At 31.7% G+C, this 27,619-nt stretch overlaps 3 protein-coding genes across 5 annotated transcripts; all 3 read right to left on the reverse strand.

The window, feature by feature from the left end:
- Window positions 1-576: 576 nt before the first annotated feature.
- On the reverse strand, window positions 577-7,722 carry LOC114390811 (uncharacterized protein At4g15970-like). 3 transcript variants are annotated; one of them, XM_028351699.1, is made up of 4 exons: window positions 7,219-7,722; window positions 2,813-3,178; window positions 1,852-2,327; window positions 577-871 (listed from the first exon to the last, which is right to left on the reverse strand). In XM_028351699.1, exons 1-4 carry the CDS (start codon window positions 7,432-7,434, stop codon window positions 790-792), a joined length of 1,140 nt encoding a protein of 379 aa, XP_028207500.1. In that variant the 5' UTR covers window positions 7,435-7,722; the 3' UTR covers window positions 577-789. The 3 variants fall into 3 exon arrangements, with proteins under 3 accessions (XP_028207500.1, XP_028207501.1, XP_028207502.1); XM_028351700.1 differs by lacking the exon at window positions 7,219-7,722 and adding an exon at window positions 4,477-4,892 and having other exon boundaries at window positions 710-871; XM_028351701.1 differs by lacking the exon at window positions 7,219-7,722 and adding an exon at window positions 4,015-4,456 and having other exon boundaries at window positions 710-871.
- A 6,016-nt stretch (window positions 7,723-13,738) lies between these two features.
- LOC114390127 (sucrose synthase 7-like) lies at window positions 13,739-19,349 on the reverse strand. The gene is made up of 15 exons (XM_028350809.1): window positions 19,031-19,349; window positions 18,570-18,702; window positions 18,308-18,462; window positions 18,005-18,197; window positions 17,754-17,872; window positions 17,202-17,418; window positions 16,888-16,983; window positions 16,584-16,757; window positions 16,347-16,463; window positions 16,096-16,262; window positions 15,768-15,992; window positions 15,096-15,662; window positions 14,867-15,005; window positions 14,498-14,694; window positions 13,739-14,060 (listed from the first exon to the last, which is right to left on the reverse strand). Exons 1-15 carry the CDS (start codon window positions 19,138-19,140, stop codon window positions 13,907-13,909), a joined length of 2,763 nt encoding a protein of 920 aa, XP_028206610.1. The 5' UTR covers window positions 19,141-19,349; the 3' UTR covers window positions 13,739-13,906.
- An 884-nt stretch (window positions 19,350-20,233) lies between these two features.
- Window positions 20,234-27,352, reverse strand: LOC114389410 (protein argonaute 1-like). Its single transcript, XM_028350079.1, has 22 exons — window positions 27,197-27,352; window positions 25,222-25,877; window positions 24,926-25,134; window positions 24,688-24,837; window positions 24,426-24,559; window positions 24,188-24,297; window positions 23,874-23,980; window positions 23,657-23,795; window positions 23,458-23,574; window positions 23,201-23,308; window positions 23,042-23,113; window positions 22,788-22,910; window positions 22,536-22,695; window positions 22,189-22,448; window positions 21,956-22,098; window positions 21,748-21,810; window positions 21,587-21,650; window positions 21,365-21,500; window positions 21,186-21,259; window positions 20,989-21,083; window positions 20,869-20,900; window positions 20,234-20,770 (listed from the first exon to the last, which is right to left on the reverse strand). The coding sequence occupies exons 2-22, from the start codon at window positions 25,867-25,869 to the stop codon at window positions 20,556-20,558; spliced, it is 3,159 nt and encodes a 1,052-aa protein (XP_028205880.1). The 5' UTR covers window positions 25,870-25,877; window positions 27,197-27,352; the 3' UTR covers window positions 20,234-20,555.
- Between the last annotated feature and the right edge of the window lie 267 nt (window positions 27,353-27,619).

Consider the following 27,619-nt stretch of genomic DNA (forward strand, 5'->3'; position numbering starts at 1 on the left):
ATATCTTTACTTTAAGGAGCTAGCTAAAAATTCTTAAAAAGTACGTTCAAGGACCTTCTGATGTATTAAATATTTATCCTAAGCATTAGAAACTAAAATACTAGTTAAATGAAAATAATTATTCTTTTTTGCAGCTGCAGCAAAATCATATCAACTCCACTGCAATAATATCTTGAATACAATAAGGTATATCCGGAAAAATATGGGAATCAGAAAAGGATCGATATAGAGTTCCTAGCTAAGGAGTGAGAGCCACCCCATTAGCGTTGCTAATAAACTAAATATTATAAGAAGGATAAATTTTCAACAAATAAATTTACACTTATGTTTTGTTTAAAGCTTGACTAAAGATGAAAAGAAATTATCCAAAAATTTTGTCACACATGACTCAAATAGATATTCCTATTTGCTTCTACTAAGATACAAACAAAAAGAAAAATTATTTAACAGATGAAGCTTCGGAGTAAAAGAAAATACAGAAAAAAAAAAACGAAGACTATGCTACTTACCACAAACACATAAAAAAACGTAAAATTAAAAGACTGTTTTGAGAAAACAATATAATTTTTCCTTTACTAATTTATAAAATGTCATATTTTTTATTTCCTCCCTAAAGATTTGTACAAGCAATTATTGTTTATACCATTTTCTGTATATAATTTATAAAACAAGAAATAAAGTGATACTTTAATAATTATCAGTAAAATTAAAAAAAAAATAAGCACAAAACATTTTCTAACAATAAAAAACGTTTATGTTCAATACTTTCTCAAAAGAATCATATATGCATCAAACAGTTACAGCCAATGCCCGTCGTCGTAACCACCCTTTATTCTTCTGCTTCCTTTGTTTGGCACGTCCAAAGGACGTCCTGCATGATGTCAACATTGTGGAATATTACACAAAACAGTGATAGAAAACAATGTCCATTAATGATAGTAACATAAATTGAAGCCTCCATTAATTGATATTTGTGGCAGAAAAATAATTAGATATATTAGATTTTTATTAAAATTTCCATCAAATGAACTGACATGTTATTCTTTTTATTCGTACATATGGTTTATATGTATCTTCATCTTATCCAACTACTCCCATAGTCAAATTTTGTTATGATTTGATAATTAAGGCTTAATTTTCTTTGACTACAACATGTGAGTGGAGTTGCATACTAAAAAACAAAGCTCGTATAGAATTACACAGTAATACAGTATCTAAATCTATAATTATTTTAAAATATAAAGGTTAATTTCTATGCAACGTTAGAATAAATAAAAAAATTACACTATTATTCAATAAAAAATTATAATAAATAATATAACTTTTAAGATAATTACTCTTCATCACAACATTTTCATGCATGAACTAGTTTCTCTCAAACATACATAATAGCTCCTGCCGTTATATTTTTGTACAATAATTAACGGTTATAGATCAAAGAAAAAATTACTTATTCAATTTCATGATTGCACAGACTTTATCTTTTAGTTCTTATACTTAAAAATTATTCATTTCAGTTCATGTACAAACGCTTGTAGATCCCTTTGGCCCTTGTCATTAAACAAACTTTACCTTTTAGTACTCATTTTGTAATGGAACAAAACGGATTTGAAAGTGCTTATACAAGAACTAAACAAAATGATTTTTAAGTGTAGGAACTAAATAGTTTATGCAATTTTAGAAACCAAATATGTTATTTTTTCTAGATCAAAATCATGATCCATATAAAAGTCAGAGAAGAAAATGTTACATAATTATAATATATTTCAAAATATTAAAATTATTTTACTCTATAAAATTAATGCATTTATTGAATAAATGAAACTAATCAACAAAAGTCATTTACATTACCTGCAACTTACGCTCCAAGAAGGATGCGACTGATTTTTCTCATTTTCAGGCAATGCCACGTACTTCTTCCAATCCTCAAGCAAAATTTTGAGATCATTGACTTTGTTATCTAAACCAACACAACAATTGGCATGCATTGTTGAGACCTTGTTGAAGTCCTTTGCATGCTGACAAAACCCTCCAAAATAACTAGTGCTAAGGAACCTAATCTTCAGCTTCATGTTGGAAATGAAGGAGTTCTTTTTTATCTTGTTGAGGACATCCTGGTCATGCAACTTTGGGTAGGCATTCCTAGAGTTGAACCAATACTTGTAGAACGAAATAGTTCGTTTATTCGATTTCACATAATTAAAGCCTCCATTTGGAGAGTTGTTTAAGTCATAGGTATTGCCATTGAAAAAATCACATGCTATTTGGAAATCTGCATCTTTGTAAAATAGTTTGAAGGGATCTCTAAGCCACATTATATCAGTATCCTGCAAAGGAAAACAAAAAAACCAAATATTAAATGTGTTTAATTTCAATGCACGAATGACAATGTAAAGGGTTGTTACTTTTTACGCAGTTAATCAATCAAAAGACATGTTATAGATGACATTAAAAATATTATAATGATCAACAAAATTATCACACAGAACAATTTTTTATTGGTTGACAATGTAATATACTATATTTCCTCATTAAATTTGTGTATTCAACTTTGAATCTAAATTCTTGTAAACTTTACTGAGAAGTAATTTAAATGAATGTATTTCATTAGAATATATAGAAGTGGTTGTACAATAGAATTAAATAACCTACTCTAAGTAAGAACTATTTAAAATATAAATTAAAGATAACTTCAGACAGATAACAATTATTTAAAATACAAATCAAAGATAACATCAAGTAACAACTAAAACATAAATTCAATCTAAGAGTTATAAGGAGCTACTTTGCAAACAAAAATGTGTATATATACCGTGAACACGAAGTTGTACCCCATATCAAGGACTGTACCAAGGAATTCAATTCTTCTCCACATCATGTGTAGGTAGTCTGCAGTCATGAAAAAAGCTTCACCGGTGAAATTGTCACCTTTAGTTTCAACTTGGTAACAATGCTTGTGCAAAGCTAGGCAACGAGCATGTGCCTTTTGGTCCCAAGTTATTACCACCAAGTGATTCAAAAACATTTTTGTCTGGTTCCCTAGGTGAAAACTCTCAAGAAAGAGGTCAAATATGGAACCTGGCTCTGCCCATGCATCATTTAGAGTTGTGATTATCACTGTCTTATCCTTCATAGATGCGTTTCTAAGAACACTTTGTAGCTTCGGATCATATCCAGCCTGATGCATAAAGCCAAGAAGACTACATCAAACACTTTGGTAACCCAAGTTCACATTTCATAGAAGAATTTTATCAAACACATGATAGGGATAATAAGACAACAGTTTCTAGTATGCCTGTCAAGATGATAAAACAATCCAATCACTTTCTAGCTTCTAGAATGCAGAGGAATCAAAGCTCAACAAGTTAAATAATCTGAAATTTATGTAATAATCCAGTGGTTAGGAAAACATCCTAAAATAAAAAAGTGGGCAAAAATGTGCATGCAAGACATCAAATAGGAAGTATATGCTAATGGGGACATAAACAAATCAAAGTAACAAAATGGTCCCCTCCATTTGCACTTATAACCACAAAACTAGTGGCATATATGATTAATTTGGGTGAAAGTTGTACACAAATTCTACATTGCCAGTGACCTCCAACCTCTCTCACTAAAATGCAAGTATGCAACTATAGAATAGTAGCTGACAGTGTGAAATTATCACAGTACCATTATTGATTATGGCATCCACAAAAGAATAATATCTTAAAAGGGAATTGCATCCCTTTATTCCCTTCCCACTTACTTACTAGTATGTATCAATAATGAATAATCAAACAATTGGCTTGTAGCCACTATGGATCACAATGGCCCCTTTTACCTAAAAATGCAATTAAGATTTTGCCTACTATGGTCAATTTAATCCTTAGCGATTTAGTAAGTTTCACTTTCACATACATAAATGAGAAAATTGGGCATAATCAACACTTCTTCTTCTTAAAATTCTTATTTCCATCAAATCAATTAATCGGTAATCTTTCTAATCTTAAATCAATAATAATAGTAGTCAACCATAAGTCTACATTGGGACAACCACGTGAACAGCTGGTCGTGTCTGATGGTCTTGGCACATGGTTCACCACGTTAACAGCTCTGGTCGCATTTATTGACCATAAAAGATAAGTTTTCTAATTGAAATATTATTGCTAGTTTGAACTTAAAAAAAAAAATGTTTTAAAACTTCACGTTACTCTAAAACTCACCTTGGTTATTTTTTCTTTCAAAAGATATTTTTTTACTAATATATTCCAGTTTCTTATAAAACTGATTTTCTTCGGTCAAACAAAAAAAAATATATATAAAACTGATTTTCTAGTAGTAAACATAACCATTTGACTGGAGCTGTTATCTTTTTGGGATCATAGTAACGCCCTAGAGTTTAAATATACCATTTTTTCTATGAACAGACTTTTTTAATAAAAAAATATTTTTTTAAAGTTTTAAACACTTAAAAATCAATTTTTGGAAGGAGACCTTGACTTCAAGTTCTGATCTACTATTGCAGAGATTTGATTCTTCCACAAGATCCATCAACATCCACACTGTTTTTCAATAAAATAATATTTTTCGTCTCTCACCCGCGGGAAGCAAAAAACAAAAAACTGCAAGGAAAGGGATGAGAGGAGATGGAGAACAGAACCCAGTAAAAATGAAATCAAAATTAAACAAACGAAGAAGAAGACAGATTTGGGTTGCTGAGCACCAAATCTGTCTCTGCATGTTGTTGATGAGAACGAAGGGGAGGAAGGAGAGTGTGGGGGATCGCATCGGAGGGAGGAGAGAGTGGGAGTGGGGTGGGGTTCGCGGCGGAGGGAGTAGATGGTGGTGGTCGGGGAGCGTGAGAGAAAACAGAAAAGGGGAAGGAGGAGAGAGTGAGTGTGAGAGAAAACAGAAATGAAAGGAGAAAGAGAGTGGTGTGGGAAGAAGGTTAGGATTTGGGCATTTAATTTTGTAAAATTTAATTTTTGTAGTCTAATGGTAATGTTTATATTTTTTTTTCAATTAATGATATCTATTATAGTAAGTTTAAATTATCTCCATGAATAAATATTTTAATTATTAATTAATTTTTTTGCAATTAAAAACAATATAATTAATTATTTTAAAATAAATATTAAAAGGTGATTTTTTACTGGACTTAAAAAATAATGTAAAATCTTAACATAAAATAAAAAATGAAAAAAAAATTTAAAAAATAATGTCACTAGTGAACACTTCTATTAGAAATGCTCTTACAATACCTACATGTTGAATCATGGAATACAGTGGGCACTAATATATTTTATTTTTAACTCCTTCCATCTCATTAAATATCTGTTTGAGGATTTCAGTTTGTCTTAGTACTAAAAAGTTTAATTTTTATGTAAGGTAAAAAAATATATATTATTAACAAATTAAAATCATATAATATATGACTTTTAAGCTATTATTATAAAAAAAATAACAAATTTAATTTTTTTTATTAAATTATTCATTTGATTCCTATAATTTTATAATTTTTATTTTTTTAGTCTTTATAATTTGAAAGTGATTTTTTTACTCCCTATAATTTAAAAGTATTCTTTTTATTGTATTTTAATTCTTTTTAATCCTTATAATTTGAAAATTATAAGAACTAAAAAGATCTCTTTTAAAATTACAAGGGCTAAAAGAGAATTAAAATATAAATTATAAGGATTAAAAATACCATTTTCAAATTATAGGAATTAAAAAAGTAAGAATCATAAAACTATAGGGATTAAATGAGTAATTTAACGTTTTTTTTAATAATTTAGAATTGAATAACAATATGTATATTTTCACTATATTAAAATTTATATAAAAAAATTCATTAATATCTCCATTTATTGTTATCTCACCAAAATACTTAAATGAGTCTACAACTATATATATTTTGACTCTTTTAATAATAATAATTTTTTCAAAAAAAAGTATTTTTAATAATAACAAATCTTTTAATTAATATTTTTTAAAATGTATATTAGCTTAAAAAATAATACTATAATTCGACACTGTGACTGTCTTAAGCTCTTGCCAAAAAAAGAAAATGTCAAAACTCAAAATGGTGTCATATTCTCCTAGGTCTAATACTACTAGTTTGTGTGCATTAATTATTGGGCATCATATTATCCCCTGTCAGACAGCAGAACCAAAATTCCCATTGGTATATCTGAATTTCACGAGATATTTTCTAGAGAGAAAAAGAAGAAGGGAACAATTCGCACAAATTTATTAATCAATTAATGTCATCAATGTTGAAACGCCCAGGTTGAGTCCTTTAAAACTATGCAAAATACCTACAAACACCCCAGTGTAAGTTGAAATAATTTTAAGTAATCTTTAGATTAGATTAAAAAGACTGAGTTTTATTACTAACTTAATTTCATAATTAAAGCATTCAGACAGAATATTACAGGCATAGGAGAGAGAGAAAGACTCGTCTTCACAAATCAAAAATCAAATGGTGCCAAAATTTTCAATTAAGAAACGTTAGGCACATAAGGCATGGAGTCCACTGAATTAGATGCATGTCCAATCAGCAACGGTAGAATACTTAGAAGAAGCCCCACACGCCACTACCCATTTTTTCCCTTATCAGTTACAAATCCATCAACCTTCTTACATATCTTTCTAAGACTCTCAGAATTTACAAATAATAATGTATAAAACTTAGTCTAAAAGATTGTTGAGTTGTGATTTTAACTTTCACACCATCATCTAAGCAAAACTAACAAAAAGGGTTATCTTTTTCACTTGATCAATTAGGTTATTAGATAGCAATTTTAGGAAAAGAAACAAAAAGAATGAAATAGTGAGCTCCACTCAGAGAACAAATGGCATAACACAACCTAACTGCATAAGCATTCCAAAAGCATAATTCTTTGGTTCGTGCTTGACAAGCAGAATAACCCAAATTGACCCACAAAGCAAAAAGTTTGATCAACCCAATCACAAGGCAAGCTTGAACAGCTAGAGCATAATATAAAATATATAAAAAAAAATCCAAATCCAAATATTAAAAAATTCAACTTTTTTATTGGTTTGCAAGAAAAATAAGCATCCAAAATCCAAAATCCCCCAAAATTCAGTCCTTTCATTCTCCTCCATTCACCACCACTAATTCCAAATGCAAAGCACACAACTTGGCACACACACAAACATAGAGAGAGAAACACAAAAAGAGAGAGAGAGAGAGAGAGAGAGAGAGATACTCACTTTTGCTGACTCATCAATGAAGTAATGCGAGAAGCCATGGAATCCAAAGGGAGAGGCAGTGTTATAGAGAAACATCCACAACACAGCAAACCCAACAACGAACATGGTGAATTGCATGGCCCTTCTCACCAAAAGGTGGCTGCCATCGGAGCTCGACGGCTTGATGCCGTAGCCTGCGGCGGTCTCCACGGCGGCGCCGGCCGTGGTGTCCTTCATCGATTGAATAGCTAGCTCAATTAGGGTGGCAAAATTGGTCACTATGATTTCTTGTGAAGAAGACTATATATATATATACACACAAACTATGATGTGCCTTTGAATATCTTCGATTTCTTCACCAACAAAACAGCAACATGTATATATGTGTGTGTTTGGAAGTATTTACAAAAAATTAAGGATTTTCCGAAGTTGTTTTGTTTTTCGACAATTTTTGCAGTCACATAATTTTATGAGGTGGGAGGTGATTGTGGACGAGAAACAAAGGGGTTTGAAAAGAAACAGTTTCGAATGCATTATAAACTGTGGGCAGCGTCATGAAGGGTGCAAAAAATTAAGGATTTTCCAAAGTTGTTTTGGTTTTTTATGAAGTAACAATTAAGGAGTTATAGTAAATTATTCAAAATCATATAAGCATATCGTTCTTAATAAAATTGGACTCAGAACGTTTTAAGGATTTTAGTTCGAATCTTATTTTTAAAAAAAGTATGATAAAGACATTAGATTATCAATTAAGTTTTTTGACCAAAATTATTTATTAATAAATTTAATGAATACTTCTAATCAATAATATAGTAAAAAGAATATTAAAATTAGAGTGTGTGTTTAACCAATAATTAGAGTGTCGTTAGTCTTTTTCATATTAATTAAAGTTTAATTAATAAATAATAAGTATCGACTATCATAATATAAAAGAGTTTAACATATTAGTAGGTCCCTGAACTTTTGGAGAAATTCGAAAGTCTAATTAGGTCTCAAAATTTTTTTTTTTTAAAAAAAATCTATTTAAATTTTTTATCTCTTAAAGTTATTTGGCTCCTTGTCGTTAGTATATGATAACTTGAAATTGCTAAGAAAAGTAATAATATGTGATGATTTAATTAATTCCAAAAGTACAAAAATCGCAAAAAAAAAAACAGAATTTTTTTTTTGTTTAGGTTGGGAATGTAATTAAAAAAAATCTAATGATCGAGGGACCTGCTAATATATTAAAACATAATGGAAGTTTTTACATTATTAATTAATAAAATAATTATTTTAAAAGTGAAAAAAATTATTAGATTATAGTGTAAAAAATTCTTTAAACTATTATTCCATTCATAATATTGGCAAAGAAGATAATAGAGGTGGAAATGAAAGCATATTATACAAGTTTCAAAACCGGTCCAAAATAAAGCAATGATAGCTTAAAATTTAGTCTCATTAATAAAAAAAATATTTGTCATTCATTTTTATAAAATAAAATAAAAAAGTCAAATGTTTTAACAAAAATAAATGTTTGTAGTTAATATTGAATCATTAAGATAATATTTGAGTTTCATATTTGATAAAAAATAATTTTTTTTTACTTATTTTCTTGTCGAACTCTAAATTTGTTAAAAAATTCTCTAGATGAACAGAGGGTTAAAATACAAAAAAATCCACATTTAGTTAAAAAAAAATCAACATAGAGTTCTTCATTTAAAGTAAAAAAAATCTTAAAATTTATTCTAAGTCTTACTCATATGTCAATCCCAAGAACATGTGTTTACAAACAAATACAATCCCATGAGAATTGAAAAAAGAATCAAAATAAATAAAAAATGAATAAATTAAAAAACCGAAGAATAGATCAAAAGATTGAAAATTTGATTTTTTTTATTAGATTTGACTGAGTTTTGAATTTATTGTTTCAATCCAATCCAAAAAACTTGTACATATTTATTTATTTTTATTCATAATTTAATAATATCACTCGTGTTTTCATTTTTATTTTTTATATCTTTATAAAATTATCATATAATTTATACTTGTTTATAAAAAAATATTTAATCAAAGATTATTTTTTATTAACTATTTTAAGTAAGATACTTAAATATAATTATATAATGACATATAAACGAAATATTTGATATTTTAAAATTATTTTTATTATATTTATTATATATCTTATTTTTTATATAATATTTTTCACAAAAATTAAAATTAAGATTAAAATAAAAAACAATCTAATCCAAATCACATTACAATAGATCAAATCGGATCATATTAAAGTTTTGACCAGTATCGATTAAATGATGAATTAAATAAATTGAAGTGATTGCCTTTAAAAAAAAAATTAGATTGGATACTTTTTTTGTTTAAAGTCAATTCAATCCAATCGTCAAACATTCCTAATCCTTAGAGACCGCATTTTTTTTGTAGCTGGCGTAGGTGAAAAATGAAATAGTTTGTTTTTTTTATAGGAAAATTTAAACAATAAATTTGATTTATGGATTAAAACTTCATGTTTATATATATTAAAAAATAAAAGTCAACTAAAAAAATTATTGAATAGTGATTGATTTGATTTATCATTGTTAGTAGAGTAGATTTATACAGTCAATCAAACCTTATTCATTACGTTAAAAGGAGAATATTTTAAAATTCATTTCCTTGGCTTCCTTGTAAAGGTGAATTATTGATTTTTGTTTTTGTGCAGTATATTAGTCCATTCAAGGCAGCTTGTTGAGGTGGAATATTCTGCCATTGATATTTATATTTTGTGCTCAATGAGATACATAGAGTACTGGAAAAAGTATTATGTGGACAACTCATTGGCTAGTTTTATTTTAGCTTCTTCTGTGTTTTCTTAGGTGCTATTTGAAGGAGTCACATTAGGGGTGGTCCTTTTCCAGGAAGGAACATTTGCCGTTTTGCACCACTCTTCTTAGACTATTTGAGTCTAAAATCTTTTATAATTTTGTTTTGTGAGACTAGATGTAAAATCACTCTTAACAGAAGATATATTAATTAATTAGTTTATGTGTATAGCCCAAATAGTGTGTCATAATGGTATATATATATGGTTGAGAAAAAAAAATGTGGCTCTTAATGTGAATTAAAAATCTTATTGCTAGGTGTACATGCATGATACAACATATAAAACAAAATGATGACACTATAAAAGAAACGCATACATCATAATAAACACAAAAGGACAATGTATAAATTTTGGCCTCACACGGCAAATACAGGTCAATGAAGCCTCTTCCTTGTTGGTTCTTGGAAGAAGACAGGCAAAAGCAACACTTTTTGTTTTTCATCCAACTTCATTGAAGGGATTAGTTCACTTCAGAAAATAAAATAGACAGTTTTAATTATTAATAAGATAATTATATGATTATCCATTTTAATTATTGATTTTGTCAATCAATAACTGAGAAAATTACTTATAATGAAATAAGTAGTAGAAGGGAAGATATTATATATATAGAGAGAGATGGAGCAAAACATAAAGTAAAAAAATGACATAAATATAGAAGTATTGAAATTTGCAGTGTATATATACAGGTTTCAATTTTCCTAAGCTATTTTTTTTGGAATACAATTTGCATAAGCTGTTTCTTTTTATTATTATATTTTATTTATAATTTTCACTGCATCCAGTAAAAGCCGACTCAAATCAAATGTATCCGAGACAACTTGGTACAGAATAAAAATCAAATTTTAGTCAACATGTGTAAGAAAAAACATAAATTCAGCACATATTTAATTAAAAAAATATCAATATGCCTAATCACAGTTCTAATCCCCTTATTTATATCTCAAATGTATCTTCTACTGGAATCTGCATTGGTTTTGACTTTTGACGAGAAAGTTTCCAAATAAAATATAATCAATCAGCATAAATTATAATTTTCATAAAGCTCGTTAGAGACCGCACAATCCACACTTGGAAAGTTTAACAATTATAAAATATCCAAAGCTTAATTTATTTATTTTCTACGTCACATGGCTTGGATGTGAAATAAATTATCTTTAAGAACCAAATTTATAAATGTTGAGTGATTGTGATTGAAAACGTAGTTCGCAATTAATCTCCAAAACGGCTAAACGCAATCAATTTGCTCATTTGGCTTTCAAGTATAATAGGTTATAAGCAGAAAGAGTTATTATTACGTCTTGCATTAATATCTATGAACAAATTCGCTAATAAATTTTCCTGGTCAACTTTTAACGTCTATATAAAAAAAAAGTAGTGTCACTCAATTAATATAATAAAAACAATGTTAAAATAGTAAGTATTATAAAACACGCCGTATGTCAATCCTATATAGAAATAATTTAAAATTAAAATATTAAAAAAAACCCTACTATCTAACAATATCAAATAAGTCAAAGTAATAAAATAAACATTATAAATAATGTAATGATTAAATAAACCGTGTAATATAAAAATATCCAAATAATAATAATAATAATAAAATAAACTTATCATGTATCGTTATCAATATAAAAAAATCAATATTGAATTTTGAAGACAAAGGAAAAAATATAAAAAAATATAAAAAATAGAAGTTAATATTTTAAAAATATTACTGAAAAAAAAAGTAATGTCTTAATAAATGTTAAAAAATTATTTATTAAACAGTCAAATAAACATTTTAATGTAAAAAAAATACTAAATTATAATTTTAATCCCTTACTTTGAACAATAAGAAATTTTGGTTACTTTTTCAGTTGATCCCATTCAAAGGCAAATGTTGACTTTGATGTAATTTTGAACACAAAGGAATAAATATAAAAAAAAGTTAGTATTTCAAAAAATACTACTATCTAAATAAGTGTTAAAAAATTACTAAAACAATTATTTAAAAAACAGTTAAATAAAAGTTTCAAATAATACAAAAAGATTAAATTTTAATTTTAATTTTCCTATATTTTAGGACAAGCAATTTTGATCTTAATAAGTGTTAAATTCATAAAATTTTATTTAAAGAAAAAACAATAAATTCATAAAAATATAACATACTTGATTTGTTTAATTAATTTTATAAACACTATTTTATATGTATTATTAGTTAAGAATTATTAACTTTTTCTCAAATTATAAAAATTATAAATTAAAATAAAATATTTTATATTTAAATATATTTTATATTTAATTTTAATTGCATTTCCGTTTATTATAAAATTTTATTTTAATATAAATTATCAAAAAAATATTTTATTATAATTTTATAAAATACATAAAATAATATATAAACTACTTTAAAAAATAATTTTATTAAATTTATACATATTATGTAAATTTAAAATTATATATAATCTTAAATTAAAAATTTATTACTTTTAATAATTAAAATAAAATTTGTATTATTTATATATAAAAATAAATTTACATAATTTTTATAAACTACATAAAATAATTTATATAAATAATTTACATATTAATTTATGTAATTTCTTGATTTATATAATTGGTTTAAAAAAGTTGTTTACTAAATAAGTTTTTATAGTTAAAATGAAAATATTAATATGTAAATTTCCTGAAAACTTAAATATTAAAATTTTATTAATTTATATAATTAAGATAAAAAAAATAGTTTATATATTAAAATAAATTAATTGACGTAATTATATTGATTTGTATAATTAGAGGATGATGAATATGTATATTAAAATAAATTTACAAAAAAAATTATATAAATAACTTATATATTAATTTATGAAATTTAATTATAAATTGGTAAAATTAAAATTAAAATATGTAAATTATTTAAAATAAAAAATATATATATAATGATATAAAATAAAATTAAAAAGACTTATATATTAAATATTTTATAATTTATAAATTTTTATAATTCAAAAAAAATTATAACTTTGAACTAATGATACATATAAAGTAGTATTTATAAAACTAATTGAAAAAATTAAATATCTTAGTAGTTTATTACTAGGTCATAAATTGGACTCTTATTAAAAGACTTTTATTTTATTTAACATTTTGTAACATAAATATCATGTGAATAAAAGCGTATGTAAACATCATGTTAACAGTAGTTAGTTTCTGCATCTTTTTTGAATTTTATTTTACCTTTAAAATTCATCATTCCAAAAACTAAAATTTATAATCAATTCAAAATGTAATTTTATATTTCGAATGATTCCAGAGGGGAAAAAGAAGGAATGCAGGAAACAACAGCTTATAACTTTGTCCCGACCCGTCTAAAAAAGTTGGTTAAACAGGCTGACCCATGGTTCCTATAAATAAGAAAAATGCATTTTCAAAAACATTGGGTAGTCTTTATTATTGTCTACGTCAAACTGTCATATTTTATTACATATTTAAGTTATATCTTTTTTCATTCAAATAAACCTACACACTTACTGCAGGAGTATTATATCTAGTTATTCCCATAAATAATAGTATGTATTTTAAAATAATCATGATTTTTTTATATCTGCAATACTACTACTATATAGTAGTAATTTGCAAATTTTTGGATATGAGAAAAGACAAGACATACTGAAAACATGATGAATAATTCATGTAAAATAGAATTTGCAATGTTTTGAATTCACGTGCCACTAATTCCAACGTGCATCATTGAAATGGCACTTTTATTTGTCCCTGAAATCGTTTACAACAAGATTGAAATACAAAGGTAAAAAATATACAAATGAGTTAAAATTAAAATTACATCAGCATTTGATTCTGATTCCATCATTGCTCCCTTGTGAAGAGACGATCCAAATTCTTCAAGAAATAATGAATGGCGCACACAAAAGCAATTATGGGGACCAACCAACGTAATCCAAACAAACCACCACCACCACTTTGTTCAGAAGTAGCTGTTCCCTCACTCACACCTTCACCGCTGCAATGCAAATGGAAAGCTCTTAAGGGTCTTAGACAAATTTCTCTCATTCATATCAAATAATATAATTACTTAGTCATAACCATTTATCAAAACTTCATGCGAATATTCATTAACAAATATATGTGCTAAGGTGCATTATTAGTGTAAAGGTGCTTTATATTGTTATTCAATCACAAATAATTATATTTGATAAGCTTAATGACTTTTAAAATAATTAATTTAAAAGTTATACTAAAAATGATTCCTAATTGATTAATAGTGTAAAAACTTTTATTTTGATAATAATGCCTAATAAACTCGATATTCAATCATGATTCTTTTTTTTTATTTGGTTTATATGCAAAGTTAGAGTAAAAACAAAATATTCATTTGGAGTTATAGTTCAATATTTAGTTTGACACATGAGGTCTAGTTACATGCATTAAATGACTTACCTTGGCGTTGGATGATCTTTAATTTTTGGTGTTGCTGCTGCTGTTAATAGGGTTAGTGGAGCACCAACTATCCAATGTTCAGAAACTTTTTTAGGCCTTGCTTTTGCTGCTGGTCTTCTGGATGGAGCTGGAGCAGAAGGCTTTGGCATTTGTGTAGGATCTTGGGGTGTCTCACTAGGAATAGGTACCTGTTTTGCCTGCAATACAAAAAAATTTTGCATGGTTTTTTTTTATAGAATTTAAAGAGTACAACCAATCAAAAGTTCAGGATGTGTTAAAATATAAATAATAAAGTGTTTGTCGTAAAAAGTTATGTTCATATTATCTTGAATTTATGAAAAAGGAAGGAATGCCATTCACCAAGCTTACCAAGTTCCTGAATTGAAGGTTATAGAACATATGGATGTATCTCTCCTTTGCCAACTTTTGCTCCCTGTTCAATCTTCTCCAAAAGCCATAAATTGATCCCATATTCAAGACTTTTTTTGCATATATCTTCCATGTATAGCTGCAAGTGAAACACAAGAATTATATTAAGAAATTCAACCATGAATGTTGTTACAAGTAGTAAGTACACTTGTTAGTTGTTAAGAATTACCATTCATTGATACGCTGAAGACCGGCTTTTGACATTCTGTTCCAATGCTGAGAATCAGTCTTGCACTTTTCAAAGAAGTCAGCAATTTTGTCACTTGATTCATCTCCATTATAAGGATCAATATGAAAGCCTGAGACCCCATCAACTATAATTTCAGCTGGTCCTCCTTGATTTGTTGCAAAAGTAGGTAGTCCACAGTTCATTGCCTCAATGACTGTAAGACCAAAGGCCTCATACAATGCTGGTTGCACAAAAGCTCCCTTTGTATCTGAAATGCACCGGTACAGCTCACTGTTGCGATAGCGGTCAGTTTGAGCTGCAATCCATCTGAATTGTCCCTTGAGATTGTACTCCTTCATCAAGAAATGCATCTTCTTGATCTCCTCAGTTTCTTCTCTGTCTTTGGATTTGGCTGGATTGAAGAATCCTCCAACAACCACAAGGTTCACCAAGCTCCTCAGCCTCTTGTTTCTTGCATACCACTCAACTAGGCCACTAAGGTTCTTCACTTTGTCAAGCCTAGCCATGGAGAAGATGATTGGTTTCTTCATGTCTTCCAAAAGTCCTCTGATTAGAAAACACATCATAGTTTGAATTAGGCCATTGCAATGAAATGACACACTTCCATTTCAATAAAATAAATTAACGAGAGAAAAGTGGAATGAAACTCACATGTGTTCTTCATTGTCATCTTTACTATAAAGTAGTTCTTCAATGGCAGGATGAAATGAGGTCAATCGCTGCTCTTTCGCTGTGGAAGGGAAATAGACAGATTGATCAGCTCCAGGTGCAGCAATGTTGAACTTTGGATCAAACACATTGATGCCGGAGACTGCGCGACAAAGTCCAGGCATGGTGAATGCAGTGTGTGTTTCATACTGTCCCGGCTTTTGTTTGCTGATAATACAAAATAGTGAAATGTTACCCTCATGATAAATTTGACCGGAGGATGGTTACTTAGCATATAAGAATGTGTCACTCAGAAGAAAAGGAGGCAAACCTTCCAGCTATCTCTTGGTATGTACTAGTTATGATGAAATCGGCTGCATTCATTGAGATTATGTCAGCTGTGAACTGACATGAGAAGTGGTACTTTTCATCAAACGCCATCCATTTGGCATCAGAGTCCTCATATTTGGTCTTCTCCAAAGCATGAGCAATGGTTGCCTTCATTTATTATGGATAGAAGTTTTAGTTCAAAGTGCTGATGGGAAAAGAATGTGCATAGATAAGCTAGGAGATTGAATGAACCTGAGTCACTCCAAGTTTAGAAGCCATTAAGGATGACACCAAGTTTCCATCAGTGTAATTTCCAATGATGAGGTCAGGCTTGTCTTCCATGAGGTCAAAAATCTTGGCAGTAGCATCCTGTTGGTGATTAAGATATATGAAAAAAGGAGAAACATAAGTACATGTTTTATGTTCTATTCTTTTATTCTCCCTACTTCTCTCTTATATTGAAAATGGGAGATATGATTGCGTACATGCCTGAGAAAATCTTTCTAAATAAGGGTAGATATCAAAACGGGAGACCCATTGGCGAAGCATTCCCTTGTCTGTATAGAAAGGGACCCTGAGAATGTTTGAGTGCTTAGTGTTGGTGACAGGTTCTAGTTCTTGGTTACATGTGGTTCCTTTGGCATCTGGTATGAGACGAGTTACCTGTGCATGGAACATAAATTTAAAGCCTCTAGAAGAATGATGAAAATAAGATAAGTGATGATTAATAGCTTTTACTTTTTGAAACATAGTTTATATTTTTTGTATTAGTAGTTAGTACTTAGTAGCTTACCACAAGAATCTGAGGCTTCACGTCAAGGCCTTGCAGCTCAATCTTATGGAGTAGCTCTTCCTCTAAGGCCCTTACTTGATCAAGAATATATACCACCTGTTAAAAAAAAAAAAGAAGCCCCAGTCTCATTGAAGTTATTCAATAAAGAGTAGTGTTACAAAACCAGAAAAAAAAAATGTCATACTTTTGACCATGTTCAGCTATATTCAAGAGTGGTTGTTAGACAAAATAGCATCATTAAAAGATTTAGGAACAAAGTTTTTGACTGCATAGCTTTTTCTTAAATGAAATCATTGAATAGGAGAAATTCCCACCTGGCCTCCAGTGTCTGGCAATCCTAGGACATCTGCTTGGCCAAAGTATCCATGAATAGAGAGGATAACTATGTTGAACATATTTGGAAGCCTGCTGAAAAGTGATTCCAATTTCACTGGATCTGCTGATTCTAGTACCTCAGAGAGCAATTTCATTGTCTCTTTAACCCTTCCTGCTGTGTTGCCCCAACCTTTATCAAATCCCCATTCCTTGAACCTGCAGACAGTAATAGAGATTGTCAATTATGAAAATAGTTTTCCCTTGTTCATATGGCTCCTCAGGCAAACTGAAGAAAAAAAGTAAGAAACAATCAGAGATAGAAAACTATATTACTTATGATCCTAGCTTAAGAAAGATAAAATTATAATAATTCTAATTCATGATTATCTTTCAAATAAACCAGCCTATGGATACAATACGAATCTTCAAATGAAATTCATTGGTACTCTAAAGACATCAGATTAGACTTTCTTAACCTTTTTTTCTAATCTTTTCATGTGTAACTCACTGTTACCAAAATGAAGGATAAAGTAAAAGAGTTAGATGTTGACCTGTCTTCAAATTTCTGGTATGCTGTGTCTTTGTTGAGTGCAGATACATATGCTTCGGCCACTTTCAGTGCTTGCTGAAGCTTTGGCATGGTATTCAAAGTGTCTTTGATCATAAGATTCTGCACATTGATAAAAGAAATATGCAATCACTGTTGTTAAACACTGCTTTTCCAGTATTACAAAGTCATTCTTTTATTGCTTTTTCCAGTGTTTACATTTCAATATTTGATACTCTCATGCCTTTTATTTACCTCTCCTTGATAGTTAAGGCTCAATAAGTAATCCAGCAAAGGATTTATGCTTTGGCAGCTCCCACTCAACCTTGAGGTCAAGATCTTGGTTGTAAAGTTTAGTCCATTCCCAATAGAAGAAGAAAGAACCATCTGAGGGGTGGAGAAATCAATAGCCCCAAAGTCTAGCTCCAAAGCATTTTCATCATTTGCCCTGCACATTCAAGTCTGTAAAGCATTTGCACTAACCATTGGCACAAACAAAACACAGCATGTCTAGCCAAAGGGTAATAATGTGAATGAGCTTCAGAGAGAACCACTTACCATTTCTCATCAAATATCATTTCCTTATACTTCAAGTATTCTACAGCCTCAATACCTTCTACTTGCAAATCATCAGCATTCACTTTAATATATTCCCAGAAGCCAGGATTAGGCCTCACTGCAAAAGCAACATATGGTGGAACAACAGCGGCTTCCTGAACACAATTCCAATTTGATCCAAAAGTTATATTATTCTCTTGAAGCCCGTGTTTTTGAGTCTCTCTAACGAGACAAATTGTTAGCCTATGAAATGATATTGTACCTGAGTGCAACTGAAGATGTAACCCAACATGCCATCTAGAAGCTTTTTCCTCTCAGCTTTATCTTCAACTGTTTTCTCCACATCATCCATTACATGCTGCTGTTTCATTAACCTTTTCCCACTTGCAACAAACCTGTTTTACATTTTCCTCCCATATAAAAACCTTATGGAAATGAAAGAGCCAAAGTTTGGAACACAAAAAATATGAAACTCATTTGAGTATGACTGCTATGACCTATATAGCATAGGTGTTAGGAAAAAACTAATACAATTCTATAGGTGCTTTTGATATTGTTCTCCGATGGGAATTGGAGCTTTAACTTAATAATTTATGTCAACTTCTAATGCAACTTTTATTATACAAGTTATCGAGGTGAAATTTCAATATAGTTTTGATTGAAGAACAATACTAAGTACACTAAGGAACTGTCTGTAAAGTTTTGTCCGTTGACATATAGTACCTGGCAAAGCATCTCTTCATATGGAACCGGCTTTGCTTCAAGGCTTCTGGCATGCTATCTGTGATCGAATCTGATCTCTTCAAGGCTGAGTTTGGGGCAGTAGAAGCCATTTGAGGGACAGTGACTATAAGATAATAATAACTTGTGTTGAATTAAGGGTAGTTTTGTGCATGTTGTTTTGGAGGGTGTGGAGAGAGTATATATATTTTGGATTTATTTGACTTGAGGGGGGATTGAATAATCAGAAAGAATGAGTGTAGGTTATCAGAGTGGAAGAAAGGGAAGAATATGTGAAATATTGAGGATGGAGGAGAAAGCAAAATATTGTGTTATTTGATTTAAAAGTGGAGGCAAAGAATGTTTTAAGGAACATGAAGTTGTTATGTGAGGTAACATCCTTGTTCTTTTCTTTATCCCAACTCAAATGCACACGTTGTTATTCAGCGCTTTTCTGAATTCTGACTATTATTTTACATAATGCAGATTGTCGTATAAAATCAATTGCGTATGAGTGTGTACACAATACATGAGGAATTAGAAAATACTACTTAATTTAAATAAATTTTTCGACAATAATTATTTTTGTTCCTAAACGTGTAAATCACTCATAAATTTATCTCTAAAAGATTAAAATTCAAATTTTAATTCTCAAAAATGTAAAATTATAAGAAATTCATATATCTACCATTTCGTGACAAAGCAGTGTTTAGGTTTTTCTTTTTTTGGGAAGATTAATTGCTAGTTGAGATTCTGTTTCTCAAGTTAGGCATAAGCCATGGATTGGTGAATGCTGTTCAGTGTTTAGGTTATTTGCTCTGTTAAGCAGCCAACGTTAATTAACTATGATATTTTTATCCTCCTGTGTCACGTGTCTCTCTCGTTTAAATAACAAATAAAACTTATCGATTGAATTTGTTGCAAATTTTATACTTTTAAAAACTAAATATTGAATTTTCTTCTTTTTATATAAACCTAATTTAACAATTATATTAATAAAAATCACATTCTATATATAATTATCAATATGATATAATAATTATTAAAATCATACCAATATAATTTGATCATTCTTTAAAAAAAATATGATCAATATTGATTAACAAAATCATTTTAGTTTTTCAATATACAAGAAAATCATTTTATTAGATTTTAAATTTACATATTATATTAAAGCTTTAAATTACAACCACTGAGCAGCAAGAATACCACATCAAAAACTCGATTCAAAACATTATAAATTCATCTTCTGAAACAATTTCACCCAAATTCAACCTCTCAACGGCAACAACAAAGTACTTTCGACAATAAACATAATTTGCATCAAACTTCATATCCTCACAGCAGCAAAGATAAAAAGCACTCCTCACAGGAGATACTTTCAAAACAACACACCTTATTCAACACACCACACTCCTGAAATAGTTTCAAAAAACTCAATACCTAATGACCACTGCTGGAGAAACTTTGAAAGCAAAAAAGCACTCCACTAAACAAGGTTTTAACAGTAATCTTTGGCATTCATGTCTTAACAATAAAACATAACTCTCTTGACGTTCTCCTTGAGTGCAGGCAATGGTCTCACAGCAGCATTGGCACCAGGTACACGCGTGCTACGCCCTACACCGCCCATCCCACGGCCTGCAACAGCACCACTTGTCATAGAGCCACTATCCGACGTCTCTGGTTCCATGTAAAACCTTGCGCGGAATGCAGCAAGGTGAGCATAGTATGCAGGAGGCACTGCAATTGTTAAACACCACAAATTAGTTAATAACCACACAAAAAAGCAAATATAATATGAAGATCCACCAAAAAACAAACTATGACAGAAAACTCACCGATTGAAACAGACCGGGTGCACCGAGCATATCTACAAAAACAAGAACATTCAGTTACAAATTATATCTTTGATCAGAAATTGGAATAGTGAAAGATGAAAGGCAATGCAAATTACTTACGTGTAGCAAAGATTGTTGGTGAGTGTTTGCAAGGCATCAGCAGTAAAATTGTTTTCATCCCACAACACATGGTAGTGAGCAGGACGGCTTGTACCCTGCAGCATAAAAAAACATGAGAACATATCCAACATCAAATCATATCATCAAAAATAACATGAGAATTGTTATTTAGCGAGCAAGAGAGTATAAAAGTTTACCTGTATTCCAGCATGGCTGCAGAGATAAAAGTCAAATTCGGTGGGATGGCAGATTTTGGAGTCAACAACAGTGCCTGCAATATTTTCATTTTCAGCAGTGTTATTATTTAGCACCAAAGCAGTGAACTTGGTTATTTTGAAAGTATGCACGAAATAGTTAAATTAGAGTAGATAGATACCAGGCAATATGTTGCCACTCTTGTCAACAGAACTCTTATCATGATGGTTGCTAGCAAAGAGCCTTGTGTGGTGACGCTTTTGAACCACCACAAAAGTCACAGGAGGCTGATAATTGGGTTCCAGGGATGCACATGCCTGGTGGTGGAACAAAGCAAAGAAGAATTAGTTAGCAATTAGCATTAACGAAATATTCTCATAACCAAGAAAAACATTTCTCTCACCTTTCGAATAGCATCAAGCTCAAACAGTAGAACCTGATAAAACTGTCCCTCACTCACACCATCCCTTCACAATGATATTTAAGAATTCATTATCACATAAAATACAACATATTAATCATCATCTAGTAATCACAACAAAGGTTTTAACAGCATAAAATTACCTATAAAATATGATGCGTTGTGGCTTTTGTCCTGTAGCTCTCCTAAAAGATATAAGAAGTTCCCTGCCAAAAAAATAAAATAAAATTAGAAAATAATCTAGAAAACTAAGATTTATGATATTATTATCTAACTAAAAAATGTCCAGCAACCCCAATGTCCCAATGTGTATTAACCAGCTCACATATGAGAAAAAGGGAAGTAGAGTACTTGATCATTCCACCAGTCACTGTTCCTCTGACTGGATCTTGCCATTGTTTGAAAAGATCCTGAATGAGTTCCTGCCTATGAACTTGGGCACAAACTAAACCAGCATACTTTGTAATTTCAGGATAGTCTTGCGAAGCCACAACCTACAGTTTAAACACCCGACTTAATTAAAGCCAATTGCCAAAAAATAAAACATCTTGTTTGGACCATTAAAAATAATTAAAAAAACATACTGCTGCAATTGATGGGCTTGAATCCTCTCCAGGATGTGGATGAGTCACATCAGCTCCAAAAATAATTGTAGGTCTGTCACTGACCAAGGGAATGCGTCGTGAGAGCGCATCAACCAGTACAGTGTTTCTCCCTCCAACTTTGACATTAATTTTCAAAGCAACATTTGCAAGGTACTGCTTGCTCATTTTGAAGACATGCTTAGTTAAGCAACATTGTGAAACAAGTCCTAGGTCAGTCTCACATATCCGTTTGAGATCACCTACACAACAAATCAAAATTGATGTTTTTCATTAATTCAATCAGTATGAAAGGTAAAAAAATTATGAAACAGTCAATGAAAAATTACCATAAAGAGATCCATTATTATCGGGCAAGATAACGATGAGCAAATCAAGCTCTCTTCCTTGCAGTTTGTTCTTGGCATCATGATACCGAGTTTTAAGAACCTTTTCCACTTGATCAGGGCGAGCACTGACTGGGGGGACTACTGGCTCAGGTGTAAATGCCTGATCACATGCAACAAAAGATATTAACTAAATCAAGAATCAAGGGAACTGAATGCTAGAACAATTTTGTGTAACAGGAATATTTACAATACCATTCCAGATATATAACACATCTGAGCAAGTTCATAGCAAAAACCACGGGCAACACTATCTTGAACATTCCTTGAAAAGTTTATGCAGAACCAGTTGTTAACTGTCCCCCCATTAACCATTTTCTGAAAGAAATATAATTCAAATTAATATATTAATATGGATAATATAATATAAAAATTATAAAAGTATACAATGAACCGTACTGCGTATTGTTTTTTGTATGGCTACCAGAATGCACCAAACAAGAAAATACCTTATTCATCATATTCCATTGCCCAACTTGAGGAAGACAATCCTTTTCTCTGCCCGTATCGTGATATTTGAGCTGAAGGGAAGATAAAATGTCAATTGTAAGATCATAGAAAACAATGCAGAAGTTTAAAAATCAATAAAACGATCAATAAAAAAATACCCATGGAGCAGGAAGGATGCGAGCTTCAACTTGAGCAAGTTTCTCGCTAATCTTGATTCCAAATTCTTTAGCATAAGGATCTTCGTGGTATGCGTTGTGGTGTACTGTCTGAACAGTGAAAATACATGATGCACACAAAATAATTAATGCAGATACAGAAATGGCACCAAACAAAATCACAAAAACATCAAATTTACCAAAGAGAAAAAATATTAAATAAATCCATAAAAAAAATGGCCCGACAGCATTTTTCTGACCTGCATGATATCACGCTCCCTCTCACCAGGACGCTGGCATGTAACTCTCAGCAAATTAGTGATTTGCCTCTCATTAAGCCTTTTCGAGTACCTTTGACCCTCCACTATCTTGCAAACCTACATAACCAGACAAGATATTAGCTAAAGCAGGTACATCCCAAAAAATAGCCAAATGATTATTGTAACATGAGATTTTTACCTCCATTGGCAAATAGTTTGGTCTCTGTGCATTGCCAACTTGCAGACAAGGCCACTGAGTATGTTGAATGACAAACCCATATGTCTCATAGAAGTACTCCACAACAGATTTCATGGTTCCCCTTTCATCTACCGGGAATCTAAAAATGAGAACCAAAAGAAAGTCAGCAGAAAAACTCATGTACAGCATTAAAACAAAAATTGCTACCAGTACTCACGTCAATTCTCTGGTTGCCTGTGAAGTCAGACCAGAGATACGATATTTTCTTCTCATGTTTCCACGATGTGTCACTTCAACTTTGATACCCCGGAGAGCTTTCTTGATCTGTTATTCAGAAAAATATAGGATTTCTTAGTTTAGATCAAATCCACCAATATTTTGTTTATAAGCAATGCTGAAAAAATGATGTTGGAAAAGCAAGTACACTTCACATTCAGTGACAAATGCTTATGCATGCACACAGTGATACACCATGTTACACTACCTAAACAGCAAGAATGACAATATCGAGGACACTTAACAAAATCTGACCTTCACACGATCAGCATCAGAAAGTGGCCGGGCGGATACATCTCTGTTCAGCAGTTGAGTTACGAAATCAATTACTGGCAATGGCTCAATAAATGCAGTGGAAGACATATCTGCACATCCATAAGTCAACATTTAGATTGAAAATTGAATGGACAGAACAAACTAGTTAAGGAAAAAAAAAGGAAAATCTAGGAAAAAAAGAAATAGATGTACAGACTAAAACTATGTTACAACAAACCAATGTTCAGTGATAGCCCCATCTGTGTAGGCCGAATACTCTGGTAGAAACCACGCCAGCTTTCCAATCCCTCACCTAAAGGCTGTCTTCTGCCCAAATCAGGTGAATAAAATGATCTTCCGACAGGACAATACCTACAACATCAAACATCCAGTTAGCAAAGAGTGTCACAAACATAGTGAAACAAATTATACTAAACAGAAATAAATCATAGTGAACCAAATTGTACTAAACCGAAAACAAAACAAATTGTAACAGGAACCTTGTAGTAGGGAGTTCGCGCAGAACAATGTCAAGGACCTGCAAAGCCTCTTGAGGAGCATCAGTTTGCCTTCCTTGTAAAAAGAGTCCCAAATGGTGAAGGTCTGCACGTGCAGCCAATTTTATCACAACCTTGAACTCCCTGTCCCTCCTGCATTGAATATAACAAAAAATTATAAAATGAAACAATGATAAAATCAAAAACTAAGAAACAATCAGTAATAAACACAGAAGTAAACCTCTGGCCTCCAGCTCCTTCATCATCATCAACGAGAACAATTCTGAACTCCTTTGACATAAAAGGAAGTGGTCCAGCAGTATAGAGGCTCTTGCGTCCATCATAAGCAGGGAGTCTCTTACCCAAGTGAGATTCCCGGTACAGTCTCACCAACTGCTCCATAACAGCACGGTTCACCCCTCTTGATATCACTTCTGGAGTAATTGTAACCTAAACAACCAGAAGCAGCAAATAATTAATTTGTTAAACAGAAGAATAAGAATTTTTCCACCAATCATTATCAAAGTTGGAACTTACATCATATTGATGCAGATCTTTGTTGGGTAACTCAGCAAAGAAATGATTAGCCTTAACAACACACTTGGTGCCATAGCTACCCTTTCCAGGTCGAAGGGGAAACCTCATTGATGATTTACTTGCAGGAGGAGGAGTAGGAGCAGGTTCAGAATGAAGCACCATCTGCCCCATTGACTGTTCCAAATCAATAGGCTCTGGCGGCAGGGATGAACTGGCCTCAGATGATGCAGGCTGAGAACTCACCCCAGTTTGATATGACTGAACTGAGGTTGCTTGGTGCAGCTCGGGTGCCGGTGGCCTCGATGGGCCACCATATGAAGGACCAACGCCACGGCCACTGCCCATACCACCACCACCACCACTTCGGCCACTGCCATATCCTCCACGGCCTCCTTGCTGAGAAGGCCCTCCCCTTCCCCTACCTTGATAATCAGGAGGGGCACCATATTGCTGTTGGGGCATCCCACGGCTGCGGCCCCCTCCTCTTCCTCCTTGGGGACCCCAGCCTCTGCCTCCTTGGGGTCCAGCCCCTCCTGGGGCAGCAGCAGCAGCTTGTTGTTGGGGCGGTGGTGCACTCCTTTCAGAAGGGTGTTGAGCCTCAGAGCTTTCACCCCCACTTGGTAGTTCAGTTCTTCTCTTTCTGACCATGACGAAAACTGCACGCATGGGACACATTTGTTATTAATAATTAATCATCCATCAAAAGGCAAGCTCTATGATCAGCATTGCCAATGTGAATAGACAACAAGAAAACGAATCAAATGGCAACACCAAATCATATCATCTAGAAGCCAAAAAACAAAATAACAACACCAAAATCATATCAACAGTGGCAACCTATGAAGCACCGACACCGACACGGACACGAACACGTGGACACAGAAAGTAGTACAGGTGTCGTGTCACACGGCAAGGGGCTGGGGCGTCCACCGACACGGACACGAACACGTGGACACAGAAAGTAGTACAGGTGTCGTGTCACACGGCAAGGGGCTGGGGCGTCCGTGCTTCATAGGTGGCAACACCAAAATTGTATAATAAATACTCGGCACACTAATTAAATGACACACAGCACTTACCAAGGAATAAAAAGTAATTAACACACACAATAAATACAACTGCAATTGCAGCTGCATCAACCACAAATATCCACAATTTCCCACAATATCAAGGTTCACATAAAAAACGCAGGCAACAGCATTTTAAAACCTTAATAACAACAACTAACCAATTAAATTGACAACATAACCAATTACTATGAAAACATGCTCAGAATAATTTACCAGTAATAAAACCCATTGACTAGTAAATAGAACATCATCAGAGTTCAAAAACCCTGACCAAACAATGTGTCGGTAAAAAACCTTCAAAATTTTGACAAAGAATAAAAAGCAAACAAGCAAAGTACACAGTGATTTATATTCACCCCCAGCATAAACACGCGACACGCGATTATTCTCTTCTCATGTAGGGTTAAAAAAGTCCAACAAAAAATAAGCAATAACTAAAAAGAATGTTCGTAGAAAACACAAAAAACCTAAACCACCGGTGAAAACCCAGACATTGCTAGAAAATCCAAAGCCAACATAAAGAAAATTACCAAAATCTCCAAAAACCAAACCCCAAACAAAAAAAAAAATCCCTAAGAGAAAAAACAACATGCGATCTGAAACCCAAGCAAAGCTTAGACACCAGAAACACCAAAGAGAAAACAAAACAGAAATCGTAAAAATCTAAACTAAAAACAGATCACACCAACACCCACCACGCACTCCACAGACACTAGATCTAGGCAAGTGAAACACGAAAAGGAAAAATTCTGAAGAGCACCCACTAAACGAAACGGAAAAATAAACAGGCTCATCAAACAAAACACTGAGAAAACCGGGAGAGGAAAAAAAAAGCATGAGCATCAAAAACCCTTAAAAAGGCAGAGCAAAACAGAGGAAAACAGAGCATGAACATCGATTTATACCTCAGGGAGAAAGAGAAACGTATTGCAGCTGCTGCAACGGTGGACAGTGGAGGGAAGAAGGGAAGAAGAAAGAGAGTGTCTGTAAGAGAGAGAAAAGAAGAGTGGATTTTCTCTGAGAGAGAATGAGAGAGAGAGAGAGAAAGAGGAAAACACATGAAAGCTGGGAATTGGACATGTTATAAAGATGGGGTAGGTCTTTGAAAATGACCACTCCGTCCCTACAAGTTCCCTTGGGTCTTCTCTCTGTGGATGTCTCTGCATGTTTGGATTTCAGTTGCAAACAGACTTTTCCAGCAAAACAATTCTTCTTCTTCCTTTTCTAAAATGAGTTTTCTAAATTCGTATTCAAAATCAAACATAGATTTATTCGATTTTGTTTCTCCTTCTCCACCAACCAGTTACTCCTTCCTTCTCCTCAAGGAC

This window comes from Glycine soja, chromosome 16 (assembly GCF_004193775.1).
Source record: "Glycine soja cultivar W05 chromosome 16, ASM419377v2, whole genome shotgun sequence".
Taxonomy (NCBI): domain Eukaryota; kingdom Viridiplantae; phylum Streptophyta; class Magnoliopsida; order Fabales; family Fabaceae; genus Glycine; species Glycine soja.